This window comes from Hemibagrus wyckioides, linkage group LG01, assembly GCF_019097595.1.
Source record: "Hemibagrus wyckioides isolate EC202008001 linkage group LG01, SWU_Hwy_1.0, whole genome shotgun sequence".
Lineage (NCBI taxonomy): Eukaryota > Metazoa > Chordata > Actinopteri > Siluriformes > Bagridae > Hemibagrus > Hemibagrus wyckioides.
The window spans coordinates 21144284-21156353 of NC_080710.1; the positions used below are offsets into that span (position 1 = coordinate 21144284).

The 12070-nt window shown below is 43.4% G+C and overlaps 1 protein-coding gene across 1 annotated transcript in view; it reads left to right on the top strand.

Moving 5' to 3' along the window:
- eif3ea (eukaryotic translation initiation factor 3, subunit E, a) overlaps positions 1-12070 on the top strand; it is a 35221-nt gene that overhangs the window by 19336 nt on the left and 3815 nt on the right. Inside the window, exons 6-10 of the mRNA XM_058395022.1 lie at positions 213-338; positions 852-976; positions 3696-3822; positions 4745-4846; positions 8451-8560. Of these exons, the coding sequence (XP_058251005.1) occupies positions 213-338; positions 852-976; positions 3696-3822; positions 4745-4846; positions 8451-8560 (590 nt within the window). The remainder of the gene's footprint in view (positions 1-212; positions 339-851; positions 977-3695; positions 3823-4744; positions 4847-8450; positions 8561-12070) is intronic.

Below are 12070 nucleotides of genomic sequence, written 5' to 3' on the forward strand. Positions count from 1 at the left end.
TACATCAAGTCCTAGGTGGGGCTGCATGCTTTTATTTTTCTGCCCTTGAGCCTGGGGACTTAACCCCACTTGCACCAGAGGTTTACAGCATTAGCCCCATCCACTGCGGTGGCCTTGAAGAGCAATGACTGGCCACCTTGAACAGATAAAGTCTGAGTGTTTTCTATTAAGCTCTTCCTTGTGTTTAAGTGTGCATTGTGTTGTTTGTGCAGGTTCCTGCAACGGATAGAAACGCGCTGAACTCCCTGTGGGGGAAGCTGGCCTCTGAGATCCTGATGCAGAACTGGGAGGCTGCTATGGAGGACCTCACCCGCCTGAGAGAGACTATCGATAACAACGTAATGCCCCACCACTCAGAATTCAATACTGTGCTCAGATTCCCTTACATAGGCCATGATATTGACTACCTCACATTTCAGCAAAACACTATCACCACTACTGTTGCTGCGCTTTCTCCAGCTCCCGCTCACGCCCTCTGTTTCTCACTTTCTCTTTCTGCCACATTCTTTCAGGGTTTATTCTGGTTTATTTCACTTGTCCCCCCCCCCCTACTCTGTTTACACCTTGAGCGCAACCACAGTAGCACAGTTGCGTCAATTGAGTTTGATTTTTAACTGGAATAGCAGAGAAGGCGACGTTGTACAGGGGTTTGGTTTGTAGAAAACCCTTTTCCCCTGACCTCTAAAACATCTATTTTTAACTTGGACCAAAAGCATAAGGCCTGCTGAAGTTACACAGTTGATTAAAGGAAGGGAATATTTCTGTGTGGGAATTGAATATTTAAACAAACATGTAAAAGTATTTCATTACCTTAAGCAATTCTCTCTCTCTGTCTCTCACTTGTATATCAGACGGTGAGCTCTCCTCTTCAGTCTCTTCAGCAGAGGACATGGCTGATCCACTGGTCTCTCTTCGTCTTCTTCAACCACCCCAAAGGCCGAGACAACATTATTGAGCTTTTCCTATACCAGCCACAGTAAGCATCTTCAGCAGCTGCATGTTGCCATCTGGAGATTTTTATTTGGCTTTGCTTCTAATAAAACCGGATGAGGTGGGATGATTTTGTGGGTGTATGTGTGTGGGTGTATGTGGGTCCAGGTTGGAAAGCCCACCACAATCCACAAATGAAACTGCTGATGTTGTGCCGACCAGTCCAGTCCGTCAGACCACTACTCCAGACACACACACACACACACACTCACTCACTTGTATGTGGAGACACACTCATGCACACACACACTCAAACAAACATGCACGACCCCAGGGGCTAAAGTGAAAACAAGCGATTGAGTTTCTCAGATGAGCCTGAAAATAATAGATGGCTTAGCAGACGGCCCGTCTTGGACTGGGAATAGGAGCTCTGACTCAGCTGAGGGCTGCATATGAAAAATCAATAGTTTTTACAGCAGGGTTCATTATGCAAACAAACCCAAGAAGAAAGGAGCTTTAAGGCTTCTCTCTTCTTTTTCTTCATATATGCTGTTATTCCACCCAACACGTCAGACCACTGAAGATAGGAAAACTGCTTTAAACGTATATTCCACTTACAATGAGGAAATATTTATAGATGTATTTTCTTTTTTCATTCCAAAGTGTGTTGCTAAACCACACAAGATTAGGCTTATCTGCCTTTCAGCAACTTTTTTTCAGCACAGATGACTGGAAGGCCAGACCAGTAATTAGTAATAAGTGCTTCACCATAGTGGCCATAGTAAGGATAGCTTGAGGTCGCTTGTTGTGCTGTTATAGGCTGGAAAACCTCGGTGAGGCTTGGCCTTTTTCTCCCGATGGTGACCACTCGCTTCCTTTGGGCCGGATCCAGTGGGCCAGTGACCTGTGGTTGTTTGACCCACTGGCCGAGGCCACAGCGACATGCTCCATCAGACCTTATCCACTTACTGCAGCTCCATTCCAAGGCAGCTGGCTGTACAACAGCACTTTGGACTTAGATGCTCATTATACCAGCGGACTCATTATACTACAGTAAAGTCCTTCAAATAGGTACTTCTAATTTGTGGTTGGACTCTTCAAGTCATGCGTCTCTCTGGTCCTGGCCAGATTCTTTATAGCAGCAAGAAGTTCTCTCGCCTTTCGTGCTATACACTCATCTTCAGCTCTGTGACCTCAAAAAAAAAAAAAAAAAAAAAAGTAAACTATTCTCCCACAAAACGATCTCAATGGGCAGTTTATTGCATTTGGATACAGTGTGTTATCAGTTATAGCTATGGAGTTGTGCTCGTATTGATTGGTGGTTTCATTTGGAGAAGAATAATATTATGCATGATAAAACCTTGCCCTGACCTTAATTAAGATATTTTAATAGTTGTGTGGTTCATATTGCTGAATTATACTAGCGTTTATTCCGACCAGATTGTTTTAAATGGCGAACGTTTAGAAGAGCTCTCCTGAAACTAGTACTGATGTTGCAGATTTGCAGAGTGGAAACATGCAAACAAAACTGACGATGATCCTGAACATTGGCTGTCAGATGTTTTTTGTTTCATCACAGGACTTTTGGAGACAGAATATTGTAAAGATGACCTAGGATGATACCCAAGTTATACTATACTCAGTAGATTCAGTGTTTCACTTGATTTACCTCTAATCCCAATCCCCCACAAGCGGGCTGAAAGTGGAAACACACAAACATTTGCTTCTGTATACTTCCCCCTTGAAAAAACTTCTCGGGTCAATCTTGAGAAAAGTATTGCTGTCTTAGACTCAGAGTGACACAGTGGATAGAAACTTGTCCCCTAAATCCCCCCCCCCCCCGAGTTCTTTTTTAAATGATTTATTGGCCTATTAAGGCACATTACAGAACGTGAATGCCAGAAATAGCATCGTGACTCATGCAAGCAGACTGGCGATCAGCACCCCCTCTGGAGAGGGAGTAGGTGTAAGTTAATCACAAACACAGTACAAAGTGTAGCGGTTTGCTACGGACTCACACCACTACAAAGGAGGGAGAGGGAGAGAAGGATAGGGCTTACGCCACTGCTGTTTTTACCCCCGACATCTGAAGTGCCACAGTCCCCTCATCCCTTTAATTGCTTTGACTAATTAAACCATCCGCTAGTCCTCCACCTCCTTAGAACATGTGTTTCTCCATTCGGACTCATAAGAGCTTTAGGGGCTGGCCAAGACCAAGCAACTTGACTTCCTCTTTGAAATTTAATTTGATCCTCAGAAGGAGGAGTAGGTGGGGGAGGAAGCCGGAGGTCAAAGATGTTAGTTCAGATACTGCAGACACGGATATTGTCCTTTGAATCGACTCGATATGTTAAGTGCACCTTAAAAGGAGCTCTCAGACATGACAAGGCATCTGTTGTATACTTTTTTTTTTTTGAGAGAAAGAAGGATACGGTCTGTCCTCAGGCTGCGTAGAAAGAACTGTATTGGATTGTAATAGCAATGCTTCTCGACGCTCTGTTTCGCACTCAGCCTACAGCTAGTTGACCTGTAGCTGAAAAATAAGCCCCTCGTGGGTAGTATTTCAGCTACTGGCCAGGCCTGTGGCCAGTGATCCGTATCTAGACTGGGGTTTTCCTTGTCTTTCTACCACTGAACAGAGATGCTTTCACCATTGCTGTTTTTTTCCTTTCTTTTTTTCCTCCAATACCCAGAAAGGACAGATGACTCTCTCAAAGTGTTTTGACCACCTCTGTTTTGTTTTTTGTTTTTTTTCTCCCCCCCAGGTACCTAAATGCCATTCAGACCATGTGCCCACACATTCTGCGCTACCTGACCACAGCTGTCATCACTAACAAGGACGTGCGCAAGCGTAGGCAGGTCTTGAAGGATCTGGTCAAAGTTATCCAGCAGGTAATGGACGCTGCCTTGTCATCAACTAACCCGTGATTACTGAACTTAAAGCTCCCTGATTTAATAGGAGCACCATGCTTCTGCTTCATGTGGTTGCTCATTTGTAAGCATAGCCACTGAGCAGATCATATAGTGGCTGCTAAACGAGGTCTGAGCATGCAATCACTGTTGACATAGGTGTGTAATCATCTGCGTATCCTTTCTTCTGCTTTTGTATAATAAATTATTTTAATCAGACTAAGCAGTAAACAGATCAACAAAACGCTGGTTCTAGTTACATTTACCTCATTTGGCAGATGGCTATATCCAGATCGCATGTATACAACTGAACAGTTGAGGGTTAAGGGCCTTGCTCAAGGGCCCAGAAGAGGCAGCTTGGTAGTGCTGGGAACGCTGAGCTTAACCACTGAGCTACCACTTCCCATACATGCGCAGACAATTACCATTACCTTGTACACACAACAGTGTGTGGGTGTTGTGCCTCTTTGCATGACCTTAGACGTCCTGTCTGTAAGTCCTGCACTGGTTAGTTATGATTAATGGAGGTGGACAGCCGGACTTTAGCCTTGTCATCCACCAGCAGTAGCTTCCTTGGAGATCAGTAGCACTAAAATCTGAATATGAGCCTTCTCCAGCTGTGTAATCTCTTTAACATCTGTCCCAATGCACTCACCGGTCTACTCGTATGACTCTCTTGGTTTCTCAAGCATACCAAGGTATACCAAAAACCTGTATCGCATATCCCATCAAGGCTCATCTGCTCAATGCATTGCTCTGATCTTTTCATCTGAGACGTGTTTATAGGGCTGAAATGTAGAAAGTGCCACTCTGAACTGTTGGTTATGGAGAAATACATTCAGGCACATATTCACTCAGAATAAATGTCAAAAGAAATGTCATCCTTTTTTCCTGTCTTTTTAAGGAGTCGTACACCTACAAGGACCCCATCACGGAGTTTGTGGAATGCCTGTATGTGAACTTTGATTTCGACGGCGCTCAGAAGAAACTCAGAGAGTGTGAGTCGGTAAGTTCCAGATGCACCCGTTTGTATTTATTAGCTTGTTTACAAGGTCCTTTTTTTCCAAAGCTGTCATGCTCCTAGGAAAAGCCCAATGATTCTGCAATGTTATAACCTAGCAAGGTCTTTTTTACGGCCTCGCTGCTGCTTAAAACGGCCTCTGTTCCCAAAAAGTCTCACAGCCTCTTAACCAGTTGAGTGCGTGCAGCTTGACTTTTCTGACCACAGAAAGCCTGCAACTTTTCAATTTACTTCCATGACGCCTCGGCTTTAACCTTATGAGTTGTAACGAAACCACACGAAGCCCAGAGCTGCGGCTGGTCAGTGGAGTCCTATGAACTTTCCCAAGCTGCGGTGAGAGTCATTACTGATGCTGTATCATGAGCCGCACTTGCCCACAGATGGCCTTTTCTTTAGCCGGGGTCCTGAAAGGGTACTGAAAGCTCTCTTGCGCGCTCTCTCTCTCTCTTTCTCCCTCCTCCGCTGTCTGTGTCTCTCTCTCTCTCCCCCCCGAACCCCCCCCCCCCTCCTCTGACTCACCGTCTCTCAACTTTTTATGATGGCCAGTAATCGTCCATCAGGGGCATGGTTAACAAAAAGCACTTTTGGCGTGTTGAGGTCGGCCCGTTTGCTGAAAAGAGCCTGCTGTGGTTCAGGCGTTTATATTTTTGCTCGGGTTTGTAATGGGCCTGTGTGGTGATCTCCGCATTAGATTTCACCCCCTGATTTGCTGCGTAATGCACTTCTATGTTTACGGTCAAAAGCGGTGTCTCTTAGTGCCAGCAGGACAATATTAGAAAAACCTAACAGCAGTGTATATACGTGTGTGTGTATGCATGAAACATAATCAAATATCATCGTATGGCCTGATCCTCACAGGCACCTTCACACTTTCCAGGGAAGTTTGCTTACATTATATTTTCCCCTCATATTTTGGTTTATCATCGTGTTCATGGAACACGGTCTCTAAGTAATAGCTTTTGGCTGCAGTGTTTCGGGGTCATGAGCCAGCCTGGCATGTTCCCACTTGCTGCACTGACCCTGGAAAACATTACTTTTAAACCTAAATTTGTTTAGTAATGTGCTACATTAAAAGCCCGTGGCCAAATCCTAAATAGGAGTTCATTCATATATGTCCTTGGAGAGCGTTGCTATGACCGAGTCCAGAAACGTTCATGGAAACTCTTGGGTGAAGTAAACACAACAGCTTGGCCGTCCCGAGGTTTCATCTCGAGTTGAATGGTTAATGAGATCAAGTGCTTGAGCTGGTTTTATATTCGAAATTCCTGAAAGGACACTGATTACACTGCTCACTCATTGCATAATCAGTTACTCGCAGCGTTCAACGTTTTTCAACAGTTTTTAAATCCTATAATCTAGCAAACGCCTAAGGCATATTTAATCAGAGTCACGACTCGTTGCACGTTCACACAGCGGCCGGCCTGAACGCTTCACTGCAGGGAAGAGAGCAAAGCCGGTTCAGGGAAGTCGGCTAGCCAGAGGGCTCTCTTATTCCAAGATCAGGCAGGTGTGCTAATTATGGCTACTCTCAGAAGACTTGTCCTGTTAACATGCAGAGCATAATAGAGATTTCCCTAATGGTTTGATCATTTGGACCTGCATGGACATAAAAGGCTCGACTGCGGGTGATTTTAGTCTCATTTTCATCCGTGCTTCTTGACGATAAACGCTTGGAATGAAAAACATCTGGCGTGATTGCATGGGCTTCCTCACAGAAGTAAATGTTTATAAATCATGTCACTGGTTTAGTGAGGGTCTTATTTCTTTGTTAAGTTGGGCTATTTTTTTTTTATTTATTTATATATGAAAAAGCCCTTCAGTTTTCTTGGTTGACTTTTAACAGATGAGGTGCTAGATGCCGGGGCAGATTTCAGTTTATTTCGAGCTCAGTAGTACAGCGATTCAGCAGTTTTTCTTACTTGACTGTTAACTGATGAGGTATTTGATGTTGGGGTAGATTTAAATAGTTATATTTTAAGCTCAATAATACAGAAGCAGTGAAAGATTCAACTGAAAAAATATATATATATATATATATATATACATATATCAAATGGCCTTGAGACTCTCCTGTTCTAATAGTTTCTGCTAGTAGACTGTGGTTTGCGTCTGATCACAGAACACAGATTTACAGTTTGTCTTTGCCAAGTTGACTAGTTACATCAGTTGACAGTCTAAGTGTAATTTTCCTCCTCTTAACCTACTTGATCCAGCTCATCAGCTCTTTAAAAAGCTTCTCATGAGCTGGAGCAGTGTTTGAAGTAGCCAGAACTCGAAGCTGCTCTGCAGTGTCCAAACCTGACATGAAGAAGCCCAGCTCTATGGGCGTGTGATGATTTCAAAGCAAACCTGCCTCTAGGGTAAGTCTAAAACGGACATTTTATGCCTTAACAAAATCTGTTTGAGGGTCCGTCCTGAAAAACAGATGACAGTAATTATGGCACTTAAGCCATCTGGGGTTCTTTCAGGTTAAGATAAGCATTGACGACAGTAAAACACGCCGGCTGATACGGCCGTGTAGTTGGGACTTCTTCAGTCAGAACAGCCGAGATAGCAAAGAGCGGAGCCTAAGCAAACAAAAGTGGAGGACGAGGACTGTACATGAACCATGCAGCGACAGCAGGAGCTCTCACATGCCTTTACCGCTGTGGAATGCACGGCACTAAAACGTTGGCGATATGGCAGAAAGTATCATATCACAATTACAACAGATAAAAACGTTCTTTCGGAACCTGCAACGTAAACGTAAGTCTGCTTTGCTGTAATTTATCGGAATGTCGTGATATCTTAATGCCCACTGTCATCTAATGGTGCACACACTGGTCCCTGTCAGAAAAGAGGACAGGAAAGCTAATGCAGAGAAGCAGGAGGCGTGTGTGTGTGTGTATCAGAACCCAACCGGTGTGTCTCTCGGGGTCCGTGATTACATAGTAGAAGATCCGTGTGAACGCAGTGGCAGTGTAAATTGGTTCCACGATGGAGCTTGCTGGACCCTGCGGCAGCGAGTGATATGTGCAGCGATAAGTTAAAGCCGCTGTGGCTGATTGGGTGGCTGGCTTTGTTCCTGTTCTGTTTCATGTGGAGACTGTGGAATTCCAAGATTTGTGGTTGATTTGGCGTGGTGAGAATGGCCCTAAATCGTTCTTTTATTTCTTTGCTTTTTTTTTTTTCTTTTTTCTACCCCCACATGCAAATGGGACTTTCTTCCTTTATTACAACTGCCAAAGTAAACTATTTCTGAGTGAACTTCAGCATAGATGTGTTAGAAATAGCCCCCCCATTGTCCAGGATACATTCCGGATACACTCATCTTTATTCTTTATATTTGAATCTCCTCTTAATTAGTGCTGGTTAGTATACGTTTTGGCTGTTCTGGTTTTCCACTGTTGAACCTGTTGCTCCAGTGTTGGAGTCCAAAAAGTGCAGTTGTGATTTCTGTAATGAGTTTCTATAAACTGTGCTCTGCTCTTAGACCTTATTTTAACTGTAAGCGTTCCTCTGCACCACAGCAGACCTGGAACCGATTTCATTCTCTCAATCCCATAACCATTTAACAATATCCTTAAGCCAGTTGTTCTGTCTCCCAAAGGTGCTGGTGAATGATTTCTTTTTGGTGGCATGCCTTGAGGACTTCATTGAAAATGCTCGCTTGTTCATCTTCGAAACCTTCTGCAGAATTCACCAGTGCATCAGCATAAGGTAAGACTCTTCATATGGCCGGTAAATAAATCACCAGGTTTCCTGAAGGCACAATAAGACCAGAATAATTCAATAATGTGTATAGATACATCAGCTTTTTTGAATATCTGCTGCTTGCACCTCATGTAGCCACAGAAGTACTAAAAAACTAGTTTTCCCAATCTGCTGATGTCCAGTTTCTGTGAACCTTTCTGTGAATTTGAGTTACCATAAATTTTCTTGGATTGGTCCAGCCTGGCCGTTCTCATCAACAAGCTGTTACTTCCACAGAACTGTCGCTCACTGGATGCTTTTATTTATTGATTAATTTATTTGGTTTTTGCAACATCCTTTCTAAACTATCGAGATAAATCCTAGGACCAGACTCGGACCATTTTTCTGAAATACTTAAACAAGCCTGCCTGACCTCTAATAAACATCAAAGTGAAAAAGCTCAAATTTTTCCTGATTCAGATGTTTGAATGTTTTGATACGAACATTAGCTGAAGTTCTTGGGCTGTATCTGCATGGGTTTATTGCACCGTTCTGCTGCCACACACACTGGGTTGAACAGATAGTGGCATGAATGAGCAGGTGTTCCTAATAAAGTGTCATTGTACATTTAAGAAACTCTACTTCAATGTAACACTAGAAAGGAAAGTAGCAGGACTCCAAATGTTTCCACAACGTGGGATTGCTTCCTGTTTCTTCTCAGAGCTCCTACTCCGCTCAACCCTTTTTATTAGCCACTGTGCTGGAGGAAGTATGACCAGAGACCGGCTGCCAAACACCTAGGCCTCACACACACACACACACACAGAACCAGACATCACAGACACATCTACTCATTTGTTCTGAAGCAGCTCTTGAGGGTTTACATATTATCCTCGGGAGGCCTGGCGCTGCCCCCAGACCTCTCCTGATACCAGTAGTTTAGACTCATGTCCTTCCTTACATTCTCTCTCTTTCTCTTCCTCTCTCTTGTCTTTCTCCCTCTCCCTCTATTCATCCTGTTGAATTCTCTTTAAATAAATTTACAGCCTGGAACTCGGCACTGAATAGTGCTTGCTTTTAGTCATGGTTCTCACTGAGTCATGTTTTGTAGACAGCTCACAAACCTATCCTGCATTTGGTTGAGTGTGGCAGGTGTTTTATTGCCACTTTACTCTATTTACTCTGCTTTATTGCTCTGTTTTATGGTATATACACAGCATTGTAGGTTTCCAGAGGAGACACGCAATGGTTTTGGATGCCCAGGTTTTTCCATTGGTGGAAAAGAAGCAGTTGGAATGAGAGGGAGGTTTGGGCGGTTGTCATTGGTTTCCCTCCGCCTGGTTCTTATTAGTGCTCCAGTGACAGAATACAGAGCAGGGAAGCAGCACTACATGCTGGACTGTTTAACGAGCTTTTCATAACTAGTAGTCTATGAGCATCTGTCCAGCGCTGCTTTTTACCCGCTGCCTTCTGCATGTGCAGCACAAAACACTTGACCACTTTACAGTGGCTTTGGCTAACAGGCTGTAAGTGTTGTATGGGATTTTACACCCTCTGCTAACCAGAAGAGGCGCGCACACACACACACACACACACACAGGCACAGTTTTCGAAAAAATACACTTTTTTTCGATACACTTTTTTTCACAGTTTTTAAAAAAAACACTTTACAAATGGGTAATTGTGATTCAGTAGCCTGTTCATTTTTAGACATACAAGACATCTGTTGATTCTAATAGTGTCCTTATATCATGAATCATCTCCTAAATCCAAAGAACTTAGTACGTCCTGACAATCTGCTTGGGACACCTTGATTTCTCCCTTCTCAAGCATGGCTTGTAGTCAAGGTTGAAAACTGGAATTCGATCAGTCTCTGTCCAAACCTCCAGCTGTCAATAGTCTGGAATTGATTCATAGTCCTGGCTCTTTTTGGCAGCCTCGTTCCAGGAGGATCTGTTTACTTGTTAAGGACCGCAAAGGTTAATGGTAAAGCTCTACTAGAAGTGGAAAGTGAAACTATGATTTACTCTGATCCTATGTGTTCTTTTTAGGATCAAAATAGTATGGCTTGGAAGTCATGGCAGTGGGTTTTAGTGTCTACTGAATGAGATTTGTTGAGAACTGGAGATTTTCTATTTTTGATTTACGACCGTGCGTCGTTAGCACATTATCCAGAAGCCCTTTTCACCAGAGCATGGATTCGTATGAATCTGAGGCTTGTATTATAATGAAGACATTTTTATAGCCGCTGAACATAATAAAACATTTTGCTTGTTTTCACCCTCAGCGTTGGCGAAAGTATCTAAGACGAGCGAAGAAATTTTATACACAAGGGCCCAGTGGAAATGTGATACCATGATTTATGATTGAGAATGATAATTGTAGCCATATATCCATTTGTCTAGACTTCTGAAATCTCCAGTGTTCAACCTAGATCAGTTTTTTTCTCTCTTTCTGTTTCTCATGTCGATCATGATTAGCTGATAAAATTGTTACTCAAGGGAGTATGAACACTCCTTCACATTAAAATGGACCAGGATACCAATGTTGTTGCGTTTTCTTGATGATCTTGTCAGCGCATACATTTCAAGTACTCTAATAATTGGAAAGCTCGAACGCAAAAACGAGAATGTTTCCACATAACAGTTGAATCATTAAAACCAGCCCACAGTCATTTTGGTTTTTATCAAAAAAAAAAAGAGTCAAAAATCAATTCTGCAGCATGCACTTGGGGGTCTCTCCAAATGGCCTGGAATCTCTTAATGCTTTCATATGGAAGTGTTTAACAATGCATTTGTTAAGCTCAGCTATGTAAAAAAAAAAAAAAGAGAGAGAGAGAGAGAGGGCAGTTGTATGGAGTCCATCATTCTCCCTGGTCCAAGTCTGTCTTCTGCTTAATGCCTGACCTCTCAGCTAAGTGTGAGGTTCCTGGAGTGAGACAGGTCACCTCAGTTCCACCAGCCCACAATTGGAATTGGATAAATCAGTGCTCAGGAGCCAGCGTGGGGAAAGGGGTCAAAATGAAAATGATCCCTGAAGCCGCCCCTTCCCCCGAGGATCTGAGGTAGAGCTGCGTAAAATGAGACTACAGCAGGAGAGGGCAGTCGGGCTCTAGCAGCCTTGTCTGGTACTAAGCACTGTAGGTTCAGACTTCTACTTCCCTTCCTGTTTGTGTGTGTGTGTTTTTTTTTTTGTTTTCAGTCCCATCCCTCTTTCTGTCCCATCTGTTTTGGCGATTCTCAGTAAAATATGTTTATAATAAGTTTAAGCAGAATCAGGTCTAATAAAGCTGTTTTTGGTGCCTTCCCCCTGGTTTAAATTAGATCAGTGCGTGCCTGTCCTCTCTGTGGCTAGATGCAGGGCCTGACCTGGATCTCCGCACTGAGCATGTGCGAGTGTTGTCTGGTCTGTTGCCTTCAGAAGACACGCATTGGTGTTTATTTTGATCCAATCTCGGTCTCTGACTTCACTGATCAAATGACTGGAGAAATGTTCGCTTCCTTCTGCCACAATCAACCATCTCTGAAATGAGTCGGA